We start from the raw sequence: 19,852 nt of genomic DNA, 5'->3' as shown, positions 1-19,852 counted from the left end.
ACATTGTACAAAATTGTTTGTACTGACAACTGGGTCAATCTGTATTTCATGAAATATCACAAGCCCCCATACTCTCTGGCCACTCTTGCCTACAACTTCCTCTAAGAGGACAAGTGATAAACCCAATTCTCAAATTTCTCCCTGAAGCATGACTGCCAGGGTGTTCTCTGGTCACTGAATCCTGAACATAGCGGGGGAGAAAGAAAAGGAGAATCTTTGCAATTATTTATCAAAGACATTCATTAGTCTTCTGTTAGGGTGTTGAAATGCCCTTTCTGTTTCAGGAATTAAGGCAGAGGACAGATACAAACAGGAAGCAGTCACACTGGCTGCGAGTGCTGCCTACATTAAAAGGCCTTCAAAGAAAGCTAGAGAGATCCAGAGAGAGTGATGTGTTTCAGAGAAGGCAAATGGCTATTGACATTCACAGAGGCCTGGAGAAAGTGGATAGTTCCTGGGTCGATATCAGCACAGATAGGTACAAGGTGAGGGAGGAGTTGTGCGTCTCTCCATCCACTTCTTCTGTGGGCTTTTAGGTCCTGCCTAAGTGATGACTGTCCGGCTCCTGCAGAGTTCACTGCAGGAACTCTCTCTGGACTGTGCACTTGACTCCAGATGAGAATGACATACTACTGAAATGGAATTTGAGTTATTTGCTGTCTCTTCACTATTCTCAAGTAGGACATAAAGACTATATTAACATTCATTCTTAACGGGAAGCTATGATTTTGGCTTAACATAATAATCTTTCTTGGTCTTATCTTATTAGCCACAGGTATAGAAACTTCCATGGTGAGGGTCATGGGATACCAAAACATTATATAACAGGTGAGAATGGACTGAGGTTTAAAAACTTACTAGTCCTACTACTACCTAAAGGAAATTGCTAAAATGTGCATATTATCCACATATTGCTATACTTTGCAAGGTTGGGTGACATCTCTTTGCCTAGCTGAGTTTAAAAGAAATGCCCAACTTCTTTTGAAAGCCTGTTTTGATATCCTTGTAATGTGTCTGTGTGTGTCTGTGTGTGTGTGTGTGTATCTCACTGACTGGTAACTGGAGATAAGCAAGAACGTGTTAGCTATGAAATGATGAAGCTGGAGTTTGGGATCTCATTTCTTCTGTCAATTTTATGCACCTTTGAGCAATTTTGCTTTCTAGGATTAAGTTTCTTCCTCTATAAAACAAGGGATTTGAGGGCCTCCCTGGTGGCACAGGGGTTAAAGACTATCATAGCTCTATCATGCTATCTGTAGCCACTACAGCATGAGTTCTATCCCCAGACAGGGAGCTGACCCACATCATGCAGCAGACCTCTCCTGTCTCGCCCACTGCTCCCCCAGTGTATTTCAGTAGACCTGCCTGCTCTGCATGCCACTCTCTCTGGTGAATATGCTCACCTCCCTATACCTCTGGCCTACACCCAGTTCTTATATGTATAAATAAACCAATCTTTAAAGATTGGTTTATTTATGCATACAAGAGCTGCGGTACAGTCCAGAGGTGTGGAGGGTAAGAGAATTCATCAGAGACAGCGTGGGGAACAGAAAAGGCAGATTGACCGAAATACACTGCTGAGGGGAGCAGCAGGCGAGTCAGGAGAGGTCTGTTGCACCATGTGGATTGCTCCCTGGCCAGCTGGGGATCGAACTCATGCTGCAGAGGCTGCTAATTGCTTCATAGTGTGGTACTTAACCCCTTGCACCACCAGGGAGGCCTAAATAAACCAATCTTTAAATAAAATTTTTTTAAAAATAAAACAAGGGATTTGAAGTAATCAGTGATTCTTAAATGTTCAGGGGTCATGAGCTTCTTTAAAAAGCTGAAGAAATCTTTGCACACCTAGACCAAATTGAATGTACTTTCAGGAATGAAATTTATAGACAATTTTCAGGACTGTCATAGCCAGCCATAGAAATTTTATTCTATGCAGCAACAAGGGGCACAGTTCACATAGCATGGAACATTAATGACACCATTTGGAAGTAATACTATGTGGTTCAAAAAGCAAAATTTTATTTTCCCACAATTCTAAACTGGAAGTCCAAGATCACACTACTTGTAGGTGAGATTTGTCCCAAATCTGCTTTTTTTGCCTTGCTGATGGACACCTCTCCTGTTCTCACATGACCTTTTACTTCTTGCCACAAACTCCAAGTGTTTCTTCCTCTTCCTATAAGGACACACTGATCCTACCTGATTAGGTCACCACCCTTATCACCTCATTTAACCTTAAAGGCCCCATCTCCAAATATAATTATTGTACATAGAGGTTTAGGACTTAACACACAAATTTGGGGGGGTATGATTTAGCCATAATAAATCCCAAACTAATAAATGCATTGCAGAGAGTCATAGTTAACAATTAGATGAATCAAAGTATCTATCAAGTCCCTTTCCACTTCAAGAAAAACGCACAAAAGATTAAAACATACTGTTCTGTAAAATAGAAATCAATAATTGATAACCAAAATCTATCTCCCGCTATTTTTTTTATGAATGGGAACACTTTCACAGAGATTTGTTCAGTGATAAAAAATGACTTTAAAAAACATTTTATTTTTTTTTTAAATAAGCTTTATTTGGAATTGATCAATTTTATGTATGGTGAACAGCGGGGTGAGTTAGGGGAGAAGGAACTATAATAATCTACAAATATTTTTAGTTTTTATTTTCTGTTTGCCCTTGCATGTAATCATCTTTGCATGACGTAAATCAGCAACCCGAAATCTCTTCCACATCTGGCAAGTGGGGGTGGGGGCAGTTGGGGTTGCTATTTCTGCTATTCCTAATTTTCCTTTTACTGTAGTGGGAGAGCGGGGGCTGAGGAGAAAAGGCCAAGAGTTTCTTGTAGTTTTTTTTTTACATTTATTGTTTCTCCCCCAGGGCCACATTTAGTAACCACCATCCTCTGAGTAACTCCCAATGCAACAACCATTCTACACTCCGCCCTCAACTCCCCATGTGCCTCAAGAGCTAAATAAGAGAAGTTCAAGAAGGGAATTCACAATCCTGAAAGCTGAGGCTTCACCATGGCTGGATGCCTGTGTAATTTACATGTAATGAGTCAACCCTGTTGGTTGCTGTTAGTACAGACCCTCCAGGAATATACAGCCCTTCACACTTTTGATACAGTGACTTTCCTCTGTTCATCTTCTGCATACCAACAAGGTATACATTTTAGGAAATTGCATCTATCAGGCACGATGACTCCCACTGTGATGCTTTCTTCCCACACAGACATACCCCCTTGGATGAAATGGCTCACCCTGCCTGAATTGGGCTAAGATATATGTTGCTGAAGCCTTCTGCCTTTTCATCCCTCTTTACCTCTCCTCCCTTGTGAATTCTCTTTTTGGCTCTTTGGGAATCCACAGAAAATGCCTTGTCATCTACATTCATTTGTTTGAAATTAACACATGGGTGGTTTGGCCAAACCAGGCAGGAGAGAGGTAAGCAGAGGAAATAAATGTCAGATACTAACATTCCAGCAGGTATTATTATTTCAAAGTTGTGTAACCCATTAACCTCAGTTTCTATTATAAAAAATTCAATTAAAAATGAATAAAACTGAGTATCTATATGAGGCAGTCTATGGGTAAGTGTGTTGCCTAATATTTGGCAGTTAATGTTAAAGTCAAGAATTTAAAAATGTGGATTTTTCCCCTTTCTGAAGCAAGCTGAGAATACATCTCTCAACCACACGGGGAAACCACTGGAAATCACACATAATACAGTCCCTCTTCCTCAGTTCAAAAATTGGTTTAAAAGGACAAAAATAAGGTCTTTTCATCTGAGAAAAGTTTTCAAAAGTCTGCTTTACTCTGGCTCCAAATTATACATACATGCTTTTTGTTCTTTCTCTCTCTGTCTCTCTCCACCCCCACCCCCCCACCCCCTGTTTAAACAATGAAGTCATTGCACATTATTGTTGCTGGAGGTATCACCCATGTCAAAGATCGAAGATCTCCGCTAGAACATTCTTTCCAGGATTTTCAGAAAGGCATATCAGGTTCAGTTTCCTGACATTTCAGTTTCCAGTTTGAACTGTGCTTGTTAGGACCATAACTGATTTCATCAGGATCCTGGATTTTGGAGAAAAGACTGGCAATGGCAGAAATTGAGCTTCTTCTTTGTTCATGAAATAGTAACTAGAATGGTGTAAATATTCTGGGGACACACGCTGACCTAGAAGGAAAGAGAAACTTCTGTGGTGAAGACTGTTTGGTTATCGTTTATGACTGAGACCATGGGTAGAAAATCTATGAATTTAGTTCTCCTGTGACTGCAATAATTTTATGAATAGCTGCAAGTTATCTGATATGTAAACACATCATATTATCCACTAATTTAATGTAACACTAGGTTGTCTTTCTCACTTGCAAATGAACACAAACTATTTTTGATTTCTGAAGTGTAAATTGCTCAAATGCCATATAACATACATCAATATATTTTGAAAATGTTTTGGGTATCATTTAATTCCAATGCATGTAAGTGAAAGTTATTTTTATGAAAATCTAGAATGTTTTGCTTTCAATATTGTACAAAAAAGTATAAGAGGTGTATATAAATTCTAAGTTATCATCAAATAGCCAAAACTCTGAGCCAGTTATTTACATGTACTTCGCTTCATTACAGAACAAGCATTTTGATGTGTGTTGGGTAACTTGTGATAAACATTGTTCAAAAAAGGAGAGTGAGAAAGAAAACTTTATCACATGTCTCTTTCTGAAGGCACTGCTCCAATATTCCACTATATAAAGAAAATAATAATTAAGGACAGGCAATTATTTTCAAGCACACATATGACTATATTTAAGAGATGGTAGTGACTCCTTTCATTGGTAAATGAATGTTTAATCACAGGTATTGGGGTTTGTGATAACTGATTTAAATTATTATTAGATTATCAGAGGATTTGTGATGCACTTGTTGATTCTTCAGCATTTGTTAATGCCTGATTACTTTTTGCATTATGTTTCATGGGACTATAACTGTTCAGAGCTTGGAGTCCCTGGTGGCCTAGTGGTTAAATCTCATCACTATCACCACTACAGCCTAAATTCGACCTCTCCCATCTTGCCCAACGCTCCCTTAGCAGTGTATTGTTATAAATTCTGCCTGTTTTGCTCCCCACTCTGTCTCTGGTGTATCCTTTCACCCCCTGCACCTCTGCCCTACACTCCAGTTCTTCTACACAAAAATATTAATTAAAAATGTTCAAAGCTGCAAATAAGCCCCTCATTTCTAGTGCCTCAATTATGCTTTGTTAATCAACTATAGACTACCCCCAGCTTACCCTGTAAAATTTAACAAGAAGGATATGGTAATTATTTTTCAACAAGTAGTCATTAAGCTTTTAATATGGACCAAGTATTATTGTAGGTTCCTGGAGAATTAACAGTGATTCAACAAACAAAATCATCTACCACTGTTGCAGTGGTAGATGAGCATAGATTTGTCCCCCTTTTTCAGTCTGTCAATAAGTACTTTATATATTTTGAGGTTATTTGATACACACAGATGCAGGCTGTTTTATTCAGAGGTTAATTATATTTTTCTCAGGAGGAAGTGGTGTTTTTGGTGATTAGGTCTATTTTGTCTAGTCTAACACTGATATTTCCACATCTCTTTTCTTCTTGTTATACTTGCCAGTCTATTAGTTAGAATATTGATTTAAGGATATGATAGTTATGCTTTTCTAGATCATCCAAAACCTCAAGTTGGGTAGAAAATCTACCCAAATTGTTATTAAGTCATACTTGTTATTCAGTCATACTGCCTTGGGCCACTTACCAGTTCAATACTTTTCTGTGTTACGGAAAGGAACATTCTGTCTTGTTTAAACATAGGTATATGATCTCAGTTAATAATGATCAAATCAGTAGACTAATCTGGCAAATGTAATGAAAAGGAAAGAGATATGAAAAAGTCCTCATTCAAGTAGCTCATCTTCACTTTTCCAAAAAGATAGGAAATAGAGACAAGTGGAAAGGAAGCATGAGTCTTTTAATGTCTGATTAGGGAGTATACATCCCTTGTATAGAATTTATAGCATCTACCAATATCTATGTATATGTATTGCTAGCTAGCTTGTCATTTATCTATATAGCTAACTACCTAGCTATTTATCTATATATAAATATATAATATAAATAATAGTAAAGTGACTTAGACCAGAGATTCAATGAGGTCAGATGACTTGCATTCAATTCCTGACTCATTGTGACTCATGTGTATGGATGACTCATAATTTAAGACTCTTTTCCCCCAATTGAAAAATAGAGGCAATGATAACCTAACAAAGACACCTCAAGCTAGTTGTTGTTGCTAGTGATGGTATTAGTAGTAGTGATACAATGTTTATTTAGATTTAGCTATGTCCTGCAAGTTCATTTTGCTCACCATTTCCTCTTGCGTATCACTCCTTTACTCTGGGATCATTTTCTTCATACTGAAATACACCATTTTGTGGTTAAGCCAGTGATAATACGTTAGTGGTAAGCATTCCTAGATTTTCTTTATCTGAAAATGCTTCTAGGTTTTCCCCCACTCTTAAATGATTTGCCTACCTAGATGGGCAGACATTTTCTTTTAACACAAAAAATATATTTATCATTGTGTGGACTCTACCTAAATGTAATATGTAGCTTTTAAGATTTTTATCTTAGTTTTGGTGTCCTGTAGTTTTACTATGATGAAACAAAGTATTGCATTTTTTTTCTCTACTTAGAGTGTTTTAATATAGGAACTCAAATTAATTAAATCTGAAAAATCCCCAGCCATCATCTTTTTGAATATTGCCTTTCCCACCATTTTCTCATCTCTCTCATTCTAGAATTATGTATGGATATATGTTGGATTTTTGTTTGGTCTTTCATGATTTTTAATCTCTTATATTTTCTTCTTTTTTTTTAAAGATTGATTTTTATTTATTTATTTGTTTGTTTATTTGTTTGTTTATACATACAAGTACGGGTACAGTCAGAAGCGCAGGAGGGTGAGAGAATTCACCAGAGCCAGAGCGGGGAGCAGAGCAGGCAGAAGGACTGAAGTACACTGCTGAGGGGAGCAGGGGGCGGCAGGAGAGGTCTGCGCACCATGCGGGATCCTCCTCTGGTGGCCAGGGAGCAGCCGGGGATCGAACCGGCGCTGCAGAGGCTGCGGGCAGCTTCGCAACCCAGCGCTCAACCACTGCTCCAACGGGGAGGCCTGTAATCTCTTATATTTCCTAAATCTTTTTTCGCTGTGCTACATTTTGGCAGATTTCTCAGTTCTATCTTCCAGTCATTAATTCTTCTGTCAGCTACATCTGCATAGTCCAGTCACTGACTTCTAATATATTTTCATTGATTTTTGCATATCCAAAAGATTCTAGTTCTTTCTTAAGTTTGTCTTTTACCACAATATCTTTCCCTCCCTCTGCAGTTGTAATAATTAGTTTATTTAATCATTTTCATTGGAAATTTCTCTTAGATTGTTGTAATCTCACATTTTTGGATTTCTAATTTTCCTATTCTATCTATTAGTTCTCTCTAATAGATTATAATGGATTATCATTTTACCTGATGTTTTTAAAAAGATTTATCTATTTATCTATACAAGCACTGGGCACAGTCAGAAGCACAGGAGGGTGAGAGAACTCACCAGAGCCAGAGTGGGGAACAGAACAGTCAGAGTGATGAAACACAATGCTGAGGGGAGCAGCAGGCACAGCAGAAGTCTGTCGCACCATGTGGGATCCTCGGTGGTGACTGGGGATCAAACCAGCGCTGCAGAGGCTGCAGGCAGCCTCACAGCCCAGTGCTCAACTGTTGTGTCACCAGGGGATGCCCTGCCTGATTATTTTTTATAGACTTATTTTGTGGTGATGTTGCTGTAGGAGTCATGAATGTATCACCGTAAAGTAATATTCTTAAGGAATAGTCCAGCTTAAACTGGCTTTTAGATACAATGTAATTAAACAAGTCATTTTCTATTTCTTTATGCAGTTTCACGAACTTTCTTAGTTTCTCCTGAATACCTAACTTCTTCTTGTCCACACAAGCTGCTGAAGAAGAATTAGCTTGTTTTGGTTAGAGAACAGAGAAGTACCACTTTTTGTCCCAAGATTTTCAAGATACGTGTCTTTATTTGAGAGGACTCAGTTTTATTTATTCTAAGTCCACCAGAATTCTCTGCTGCAAGATAAGGGACAACAGGGCAAGCAAATCAGCTTCCTCAAATGGGAGAGAATGTTTCGTCTCTTCACCAATGAAAAATGCCCTCTAACTTCACAGGAATAGCAGCTGTGTAGGTGTTGCTAGTGGGAAATTTTTGTATTTAAAATAGTATCATAAATTTTTTAATATGTCTAGAAACAACTTGAACTGCATGAAATAATAAAAATGAAGTTCTAGTGCAACGTTACTGGGTTTATTTTATAGACTAAGAGCCCTTACCTCAATGTATGATGTTTCAATAAACAGCTGTGTGCTGTAATTTTTGGAGTATCCAGAAATTGGATTTGAGTCACAAGATCAGTATCACATTTAAGTAAATACAGAAATAAAGGACAAAGAAAAATTTAAAAGAAAATTATTACCACAATAAATCTGAAAGAGAGCTGATAGGCTATGTAATCCATCCCCTTACTTACTGTGAGACATTAACCTACAGGGCATCTACTGCTTGAGCATTTCTTGTAATTGGAAGTCCACTGCCTTGTAAGCTATCCCCTCTGATTTTGTAATGGCTTCAGATTTTGAACAGTTCCTCCTTATAAATACTTGCATATTTTGGAGGAAGTTTTTTTTTTTTTTTCACATACAGAAGAAACATTCTCTCCTAAACATATCTCAATATTATTCCACAAATATTCACTGAATGTCTCATATTAGCCTGATACTGTGTTGAGATAGGGATTATTATGATCTCCATTTTCTGATGAGAAAATAGGTTTTGGATAACTTGACTAAAGTCATGCAGCTAGTAAGAAATGGTTCAGGGATATGAACTTAAGATATCAGGCTCTAGAATTTAAACTCTCTGGCCCAGGACCAGGTCCTAGTGCCCTTAAATGATTCCTGTATAAATCATGTAGGGGACCCAGATATAAACCCAATAGATAATAACAAAATGTGACAAGTGTTAACAGAAGATAGGAAGGAACAACTAATTCTGTCTGTCTAGATTGGAAATGGTAGATTTTGAAGACATACATATCATCAGTGCCAAAATATTGTTATCTTAGTGTTGTTTCATCTATTTTAAGAACATCCTGTTCCTACTATGATATAAACTTATATTTCATCACCCCCTGACCTCATCATCAGTTTTGAAAAGTGCTAAATCTTCAATTCCACTGAGAAATGCCCTTATTATCCATATTGCGAACATTTTTGGAGATGCTTAGATAACACTTTTTACCTTCTGTTCAGGGAACATTCATCTCATTCTCCTCCCAGATATCTCTGTTAAGTGAATTTGAGTCTACATATTATCAAGGGAAAATGATCAGTTATTTTAGATGTCCATCCCTCTGTCTTAGAATATGAACTTTTCATAAAATTGTGAGTGAGATAGATATTTTAATGAGTTGGATGTTTAAACTATAATGTTTTAATAATTAAGTGGTAGTCTTATGAATTAGATCCAATGAATATTTTAGTATCTAAAAAAGTAATTGTATGGAAGAAATCAAGCAAAGAAAAACTAGATATGTTGATTTAACTTTTTAAAAAATTATCTGGTGTTCATTTGATTTCATTGGATATGAGAATCTTGTCCTTAGAGATAAAAAAATGTAGCTCAAAATATGTGAATTTCCTTTCCTTTCCTCTCCTCCATTTCTATTTCTCTTCCTTTCTTGCCTTCATTTCTTTTGCCTTTCCTTATCCAAGCAACATCTATCATTTGAGTTGAAAGATAATGTTGACTGCTTTCTGCTATAACAGCTTAAGTGACAAGGCAGCCAAGCTGTACATGTGCCTCTTTTAGGATGCCCTTTGGGGATGAGTCCGCCCACATTGATAATCTCTTCAACTACATTCCTATTTCTCTACCCATTTGAGACTTTCAAGGTCAAGTTCATAATAATAATGATCTGAACATTTGCAATGCTGTTCCTAAATGTATCTTGTCATTTAACCCTCAAAATAAGCCTCTGAGGTAGGGATTATTCATAATTACACTATTGAGGAAACATGTTCAGTGAATTTAAAGTAACTTGTTCAAGGTCACACAGCCACTGAGTGATGGATCAGGATTTGAACTCTGGTCCTTTGGCACTCAGTTTACAAATCACCTTGTTTTTGAATCCCTCCTGAGAGTCTGATAGCCTCTCCTCTCCCTACAGTAGATTTATCCCATTCTCTCTTCTTCTGTATATTTTGTTTGCATTTTATTCCAGCATTTATCACATAGTATTTGGGAATAAACACTGAGTAGATGGGGGCCTCCCTGGTGGTTCAAGGGGTTAAGACACAGCACTATGAAGCTATCCACAGCCACTGCAGCACCAGTTTGATCCCTGTCTGGGGAGCTACCCACATGGCAGTGTAGACCTCTCCTGTCCCACCAGCTGCTCCCCTCAGCAGTGTATTTCAGTCAGTCCACCTTTTCTGTTCCCCACTCTGTCTCTGGTGAATCCTCTCCCCTTGCCCCACCAGTCTGGCCTGTACCTTATTTCTTGTATGCATTAATAAATAAATCTTTTTAAAAAATACTGAGTAGATCACTGGGGCTTATGTTTTGTTTTGTTTCCTGGAGGGTATTTTCATTTTCTTCATTGATTATATACTTTTTAAAGACTTAATTTCTCTCTTCATTCTGAGTCCCTTCGCTTTTAGCTAGAACTCTGTTAATATTTAGCATATATTTAATGTGCAAAGAGTAAATGATAAACCACAGTAGTTGGCTATTTCTGTACTGAGTAGAACCTAGTTCAAAGATATATTTACAATAAGTGAAAACATGTATTATTTAGTTTTAAATTGCCTTTTTTTTTTGGTAAAGGCAACATTGGTTTACAACATTGTATATGATTTAGGGGTATAGGCTTACACCTCCTCAGATGTAAGTCACCACATTCATAAATGCCAACTATGTCCACTGAAAATTATTGAAAGATTTAAAAGTCATGCATTTTAAGGAGAAGGCGAAATAATTAGAATAGTTTACTTGAGAGAAAAAAAATAGGAAAATAAAGAAATGGGAAAGAGAAGTAGCCAGAGAACCCTTCCAGAAATTCAAGGAGAGAGGTGCTGGTAGTTGCACTTCACACTTTACACTTTACAATGACTTAAGGAACATGCTGGGTGCTGGGCTTAGAGCTGCTGGTTCTGGAGCCACCATGAGCTTTATTGCTTTAAAGTTGGCTTTATACTAGTCCCTTTTTGGCAAAATATGGGCAAAGAGAATCTGATAACTCAGATAATCTTTGGGAGTGACTTCCCTTTCTGTGTTTTCATTTTGCAAGGGGAACAGTTTATTTGTGCATGCCTTATGAGATTTGTATCAACAAGAGGAGTCAACACTCTGCAGGGATAACTTTATTTATTATTATGATTGTCTTTTTCCCCTTTATCTCACTGTTATTATTATTCACATGTATGGATCATTTGCTGTGTTCCAGGCACTGTTTATTCACACTTTCCATATACCAACTTTCTAAATCCTCACACCAAACCTTTCAAATAGATACTAGTAATATTTCCATTTTACACTCAAAGAAACTGAAATGTGAAGAGGCCCAGGATCTTGCCAACATTTCGAGAATGACTAAAGAATGGATTCAAGATTTGAACCTAGGCAGTTGAGCACAAGAGCCCAAAATGTAAATCTGTATGCATTCTCCAACTGCCTTTTAAATCTTTGAATTGATAATTATTCTATAAACATGCAGATGATATTATTTCTTTCACTATAAAACAATAATTCATTTTGCTTGAGTCACCTAAACTGGATAAAGATTTACACATGATGCTAAGAATGAAAAGTTTACATCTGGGATATCAGCGTATGCTTAGGAAGACTAATAGGAATAAAGTAGCCAAATCTCTGTGCCAGGAACTAATTGTATCCTGTCCCTGAGTAAAAGGAAAATTTATTTCCATGATATGATAATATCACTTAGCCTTTGAAGGAGGCTAAGATTTACACAGAAAAATTTCCTATTTTTCTTAGCCTTGAAGAAATGTGTAAGATTCTAATGAAGTAGATCTATTCAGCCCCATTGATCAAGCTTAAGAAATTTGGAAAATTTCCTAGAGAGATTTTTCTAAATATCCAAACTCCTGATATCCCCATTCCAGCCACAAGGAGGACAAGAGAATAACTATGGATGTTTATAATAAGGATAAGTTAAAGGAACAGAAGTAATATATTTGTATATATATAAATATATATATATTCTCAAACTAAACTGTTACACAAGGATACTTTTTTTAACCAAATACATGTAGACATGATGCCAAAAATAAACCTTCTCATTTTTACCCCCAAATGGAAAGTACAATCACAATCTGCTTTGTTGCAGGATGACTTTCTTAAATAAATGCACAGAAAGATGAATTATGTGGCTATAAATAAATCTACTGACATATAATAAAGCAAAGTTCGACTGTTTTATGGCGTGATGGGAACTCATGGGTATATTTATAGCCATGTTAACAGTCACCTGTATTTTTTCAGGACATTCATTTCAATTTACATTATGAGAGTTTAGCTGATTTTTTTTCTTTTCCTTCCTGTAAACTTACCTTTTAGAACCCTATGCAGGCAGGAAAGGGAAGGATTTCTTGCTCTTCATATATGGAAAAAGAGGGTCCTCACCTAAGAGCTTAGGACTCACACAGAATCAGATTGCTCTTGTCTCTCTGTGCCTGTTCAGTCATATTAGATGTGCCTGCCACCATCCGCTTGACAGGTGTCTCCTGCTGGCAGCAAAGTGGAAAGTCGAGTCTATATAAGTGAGAAGAGGCGTGTGCAGAGACAAAATGAATTCTGAGAGACCAGCAGGGCAACTTCACATTAGGTTCCTGGCACCTGACACGATTAAGTATATCACAAGGCTGAGTTCAGAAGCCAAACGATTCCCCAGACTGCTTTATAACTGAGATTCAGACTGGAACAGGACAAAGAGGCCAGATGGGAAGGATTTCCATACCTTACCTTGGGATAGTCTCCGGGGGAGTGGGTAGGAGGGGGGAAATTAAAAGACTATGAAGAGGAAATCTACAATGCTAAACTCTGAAGTGTGAAATAATAGAAAAAGCCAACTCTTAACCAAGCAAATCCAGTTATAGGGTTAAGAAAAAACAAAAGAACAACAACAACAAAAACCACTGCATTCCATTCAGAAACTTAAGATTCTAAAAAGACTGGATAGGATTCCGTGGGCTTTATCCAAGTGGAGCTAAGTGTAGTTGTCCCTGTGAAATTATTTATACTTTTCAACTTTAAGTCTGTGATGAGCATATAACATTTCTAAATCTACTTCACGTCTTTTCTGTTTTAAAAGTAGACTCTCATCTTCATCCTCTAGGGGACCCAGTAGAGAAGCTAACTCAGAAGAAGAGGTTTTGGTGATCAGCCAGGGGGTGACAAATCTTCCAGTGGAACTCTGCTGTAGGCATTGCTTCGAAGCTATCATTGGAGCTGCAAGTCTAAATATATATATATATATATATATATATATATATATATATATATATTTAATACGCCAATCTAATATAAATTCTGATGGCCTAATAAAATACCTCTAATAACACTAAACATTAGAAGTCTAAATAGGATGTGTTGACTAGAAGAAGAGATAGGAAGAATTAAAAGAACACACACAACCAGAAATAAGCGATGTGTTAACTCGGAAAGGGACAGCCATTTTATCAGGATAATTCTTGGGTACCTCTTGGGAGTGGGTGAAGGAAAATATAACTAGTCTTGCATTTTACATTTGTCTTCTCATCAGACTTCTCAGTATTCATCTGGTTCTCCAAATGGAATCAGCCTTATGGGAATTCACATTTATTTTAATGTTTTGCAAAAATGTAAATAAAGTATAAGTATGATAAGTAAAATGAATAGTTCCAGCTGTGACATACCAGCAACTTTTCCAGATGTTATAATGCATTAAGGATTTATTTTCACTTGATTACCTAGCAGAGAATTAATTGGAAAGTCCATCTAAGCCTTCCATACTTCTTTGGGACAAAATAAAACATGGAGTCTCCAATTCAGTGCCAGTTATAAAAGAAAACTGTGAATGTGGATAGTTAACTCATCGAATCTAGACATATGTGTCTCTGGCGATCACTGTCACTAAAACCAGTGTAAACACAGGGAAAGGAATGGTATACAAACGTCAGGATGAGATTGACAATTGATTCATCGGATTCTTCTGTGCAGCAAAAGTTTGCTGAACTCCTGCTATGTGGATACAGGGGTGAGCACAAAAACAGGGCTCTGCTTTTAGGGAGCATACATTCATTTTTTTTAAGGGCTATGAGCAGATATGGATTAAAATAGATTCAGAAAGCAGAGAATGCTATGAAGGAAATGAAACAGCACAGTGTGATAGTGTGCCTTTCAGGGCTGGTGGTGGTAGCTGACTTCAGAGGAGGGCCAGACAGGGCCTCTGAGGAGGTGGTATTTGAAATGAAATGGCCAAATGAAAATGCCTTGGATAAGTGTTTCAGACAAGAGGGCCAACAAGTATAAAGGCTGGGAAAGAACCTAGCACATTCAAAAGGCAGAAGAAGGGTCTGTGAACCTGGAGGGCAGTAAGTTAAGGAGTCACTTAGCAGAAGATGGAGCTGGAGAATTAAGGCATAAGCCAGGTTATCCAGGATTCTTTACAGTTATGATACAGAGTTATAATAAGTCCAAAGTACAGTGGGGGCCCATTTGGAAAACTAAATCCAGGAGTGGTTGGGTTGAATGGGAATCATCTTCTACCTTTAAAGGAGGACTCTGCGAATGTTAACTTTTTTTTTTTTTTTTTTTTTAACTTTTCTGATAATAGCATAAGACCCTACACATGTGACATGTGTTTAACTTTCTTGGAGCTTGACCTTATTTTTCTGTTAAACAAAGAGGACTGCCACTCTCAGTCCGTTGCTATGCAAAATGCTCTGTGTCTGCATTATCTCATTTACAACTCCCAACATCCTCATAAGAGAAGGCCTTATCTACATTTTACAAAAGAGGAAACAGGCTTATTTTGAGTCTCTGTAAACTGCTCTTCTCCCTTGTTTCCCTGTGTACCTGTTGCTTGTTGAAGACATTGTGTTTGTAGGCCTCCGCTCAAGGGCATGAAGGAGCTTGTCCCCGGCCACTGCCCTGGGGATCCTTGGGAGTGAGAGCCTGAGGATTTGGGCTGACAGAGCATCATTTGCTTTGGGATAAGTGGACATTTAGGACAACGCCAATTTCAGAACCAGAATACCAAGGCACATCATAAATTCTGAAATGGACTTGATATTTGACCTTGAAGAGATCATCCATAGGTTTCCTATCTTTATCTGTTAGCATGACATATAATGCTATTTTCTGCAACATCTCCTTGGGGTGTCCCAAAGATGAATAGCACTGTCTTAATCCCTGTTCTTTATCCGCAGTTGGGGGTTTTGAAATGTTCTTTGAGAGTAGGAATATAAAGGTGTGGAAGCTCCTTTTTAAAAAAGAAATGTCAGGGCCTCCCCAGTGGCGCATTCGGATGCGCGCTGCACTGTAAAGCCGTCCACAGCCTCTGCAGCACCAGTTCGATTCCCAGCCAGATAGGGAGATACCCACATGGTGAGGCAGACCTCTCCTGTCTCCCCCTCCCCCTTCTGCTCCCTGCTCTGTCTCTGGTGAATTCACTCACTCTCCTGTGCCTCTGGCCTGTACCCCAGCTCCTGTATAAAAAACAAATAAATAAATCTTTAAAAATAAATAAATAAAAATAAATCTTAAAAAAATTTAAAAAACAAAGAAATGTCACCCAAATACAACATAGATACTAAGATTTAACCAGTAAGTCTCAGATAGTATATAAATACGATTTAATCAGCAAGTATTAGTCCACTGGCTTCTCCCCCAATCCCACCTCTACCCCCTACTCTTCATCAAATGGAATGTGCTTGTTTGAAAGAGGTGAGTGAGAAGAGAGCCCAAATTAGCAGCACCCAGGTGGAAAAGGGCTGGTCTCAGGGCTGCCAGTAGGGTTTGTGGTCCTGTCCCTGATCTAGTAGTACCAGCAGTGGAGGGAGGGAGTGGGGACATGGAGGCTTCCTAGGGGAGAATATCCCCAGTGCCCTGGCAGAGCGACAGCCCTGGGTCAGCCTCCTGCTGGAGTCACAGATGCCACTATGGGGCACCAAGCCTGCTCCTGCCGCTCCTGCTCTCCGCGGTGGGTTCAGCCTGCATGCAAAAGCCATGCGTGGAGGCCACAGGGGCTTCCCCAACTCAGGGCCGCCTCCCCGGAGGCCAGTCCAAATCAGGCCAGCTACTCTCCTCCGCCAGCGCACGCAGCCCTCGTGCCTTCTGAGGTTCTCTGACCAGCACGGCCAGCGCGGGTGCCAACCTCTGGCTCCCACGAGTGCCCTGGCCACCGGCATGGAAGCCACCTTTGCGCCGTCTGTCAGCCACCAAGCCCTCACCCTCGGGTGCCAGGACTCCCCTCCGCCTTCACTTACGAAGAGCCAGGAGTCGGGTTGCCACCATTTGCCCCTGGGATGGAGCCTTGGACATCTGCGCCCCAGGAGAGACCCGCCTGACCGCCCGCCGGGGGTGGGGAGCTCGCTTGCTGCACCACCGCGCGCCGCCCCGGCGTTCCCGCTGACTCAAGGGGTTTATTTTTATTTCTATTTGGGGCGACTTCGGCTTTAGCTGCCGGCTGCGTTTTTTCTTAGCAAATTACAAAAGGTGACTTAATCGCCCGCCGAACTTGGCTCGATGCGCTGGGAGGGGAGAAGGAAAGGAGTGATAAAAGGGGGCTCAGCATTGCACTATCCATCACACACACACACTCACACACACATACACACACTCACACACACACACACACACACACACACACACACACAGCTCCCCCGCCACCCCCTGCTCCCCGGAGCGCAGCGCGGGGCGGGCGCCGGCGTGTGCGCGGGAGGCCCGCGCGCGGGTGTAAGATGCGCGTGTACTTGAATGGGGGGCCGGGATTCCGGGGCGCTCGGCCCCTCCTTCCTCCCCGAGCCAGCCAGTCCCTCGGCAGAGCGCTCGGGCTGCACTGATTTGCTCCCGGGAGTGCGCTATTTGCATATGACTTGCCCATTTGTGAATTTGGTTCCCTAACTCCTCGCTTCACTTCACCTGTGCCTCCCAGTTGCGCGCACTTTGCCGGCGCCCGCCCGCCTCTCGGCCACCTCTGCCGCCTGCCGGGCATCTCCTCTCTGGCTCTCCACGCTCGCCCACCCGCCGCCCTCCGCCCGCCCGGTGCCACGCTCGTTGGGTGGCTGCTCCGCGCCGGGTTCCTGCGCCTCCTCTTTCCCTCCAGAGCTTCTTGCTCGTCTCCGGCTGCTCCCGCTGCTGCTCTTGCTGCTACAGATTGTCCTCCAGTTGGGAGACCCCAGACGCGAGCGGCTGCTCCGTGGCACGCTTCCAGGACGCACAGGGTTAACAGCCTCCACGCCCTTCGCCGAGACTCCGAGGAGCACGCGAGCAACTCTCCCACCTGCCGCCCCCGGGAACCTGACAGTTCTGCATTGCATCGCCTGCGAGTGGAGAAAGGGAACATGTTCAAACTGCTTGGATGTTGGGATAAACTAACCTGAGCCTCCTTGGGTCTCCTGCTGGCTCCTCTTCCTTGATTTCCACCTTTGCTCTGTGTGCCTCCCGGAGTGAGCAGTTGAGTCTCCAGACCCGAGGTGCCCGGCAATCAGGAGGCAGCCGCGCCCGGCCTGCCCCCTGACATGTGTGCCATTCCGGGACTCCCTAGGAGGGTCGCTATGCCTGGGTGGACTTCGGCATCCTAAATTTCAGCTTGGGAAAAGGGAGGCTTTTGCCCTTTTTAAAGTAGTTTTTTTTTTTTTTAACTGATTCACCATCTGTCTTGAAAGTGCTTATTCCTTCTCTCTCTCCACAATTTGGGCAAGTCTTCTTCCTGCTATGATGGGCCCCTGGGCACCATGAACTTCATTATCCTTCGCTGGCTGGAATTCAAACTGCCCATCTGTGGTGGTCCAGTGCACTGACCATGCACCCGAGAATCCACGCGAGACGGAGCCCTCCTCGTCAGCCGGCCTGGACGCTTGGGATATGGTCCCTCTTCTGGGGATGTATCGTCAGCTCTGTGTGGAGTTCCTCTCATGTAGCTTCCTCTTCCTCGCCGGGGTCTAACTCTCAGCACGAGCACCACTTCCACGGCAGCAAGCATCACTCAGTGCCTATTTCTATCTATCGCTCCCCTGTCTCCCTTCGAGGAGGGCACGGTGGGTCTCTCTGCTCTTTATCCTTTTAGTGGGGCATAGCAATTCCTTAACCCACTCGCCTCTCAGGTAATGTCAAAGGTGGGAAGAGAATCAAAAACTGAATTTAAAATGATGGAAAGCATCGCATGTGCATGAAAGAAGAGAATGTCCAGTTTCCCTTGAAAAGCTCCTGTGTTCTGCCCCCCTTCCATGTCCCCTCCCAGACTTTCCCTAAAGGTTCTCTCCTTAGTTCCCTTATTCATAGCTGCTGTACAAATACCACGTTCTCCCCTTTGCAACCTTACACCTCCTTCACCCCTGTGGCAGGCAACTTATCTGCTAAGTCCCAGTGCTGCACTTTGAGATTCATTCATTCACCTTGCTTTCACCCTTCTCTCAGATCTTGTTGGGGAGCTAGTCACGGGGAAATAGCAGGCAGCAGGAAGCCTTAGGTCTTCAGCCTGAAGTTGATGAAACTGCTATAAAGTGGCCTGTGTGGTAAAGGTCAGGGAGGGTAGCAGAGTGTAAGAAAGCAGAAAATATGATTAATAGCCAGTGGTCATTGTTGTTCATTTGAGCAGCTTTATATTTTGTGCACATGTCTGATGAAAGCAGCAGCTCTGGCAAAAAAACGTACATTTAATGTTGCTAACTACCCGAGAGGAAGTGATATATTAGATAAGACAAAGTCCATTGATAATTTAGCCAAGTGTAAATTACAGTAAGTCTGAGCCCATCATTCTTGCAAATGCTATTTCAATTAAAGGTAGCATGAGGGCTTTGTTCACACTAAACAGGTGGGGTGTGTTTTGCATCAAACAACCCTCCTTTGCATAGCTATGGAAGGAAGAGATCAATGGTTCTTAAAAATATATTCAGCTCTGAGTAGGCTGGCTTTGAAAGGGTAGTATCTGCCATGAAGGTAGGAGCTCGGAGCTCGCTGTAGTAAACTGTTCTAAAGAAGGGCACTTCATTATTTGTTTACTATGCACTCACTCTGCTGGAGGGGAGAGTAGGAAACACAGAGCCCAACTGCAGGAGCAGCTCTCCAGGGAGCAGCAGGAGTGAACCACAGGCAAGGTCCCCTGCCCTGGCTTGTGTTTTGAAGACCTGTAACATGCAGATCCCATGCTCAGTGTCAGTTCTTCCTGCTGCCTCCTGGCCCTGGGCTTCTGCTATGCTGTCTGTAGTGTTAAGTGGAAGCACGTTGAGAAAATGCCAGCACGTACTCTGGCACTTTCTGGCTTGCTCTTTAAATTTTATTTGATGGAGTTGTCAAGCAGCTCAAAGCATATAAGGTTGGTAAAGGGGGTTTGGTGGTGGGAAGGAGGGAATGCTTGATCTGGATCTAGTAGCTGTTGTCTCTGTGACTCCTGCTGGGTTCCTTAAAGCTAAATAAATAAATAAAATCCTAGAAGAGAAAAGAGCAACTGCCC

General features: G+C 40.9%; 1 protein-coding gene across 6 annotated transcripts in view; it reads left to right on the top strand.

Annotated features, from left to right (window-relative positions):
• Window positions 1–19,852, top strand: part of NRXN3 (neurexin 3) — a 1,487,041-nt gene that overhangs the window by 949,608 nt on the left and 517,581 nt on the right. For 2 of the 6 annotated variants that reach the window (XM_054691893.1, XM_054691891.1), the window contains exon 1: window positions 17,308–18,437. The exons of the other annotated variants lie outside the window; for them this stretch is intronic. In XM_054691893.1, the coding sequence (XP_054547868.1) occupies window positions 18,203–18,437 (235 nt within the window). In that variant the 5' untranslated portion in view covers window positions 17,308–18,202. Of the gene's footprint in view, window positions 1–17,307; window positions 18,438–19,852 lie in introns of those variants that run through there. 6 annotated transcript variants of the gene reach the window in all.

Source organism: Talpa occidentalis, unplaced genomic scaffold, assembly GCF_014898055.3.
Source record: "Talpa occidentalis isolate TD23 unplaced genomic scaffold, MPIMG_talOcc4v2.1 talOcc4.11, whole genome shotgun sequence".
In the NCBI taxonomy this organism is placed as follows: Eukaryota; Metazoa; Chordata; class Mammalia; order Eulipotyphla; family Talpidae; genus Talpa; species Talpa occidentalis.
Note: the sequence above shows the minus strand (reverse complement) of the source record. Positions and strands in the feature narration are given on the sequence as shown.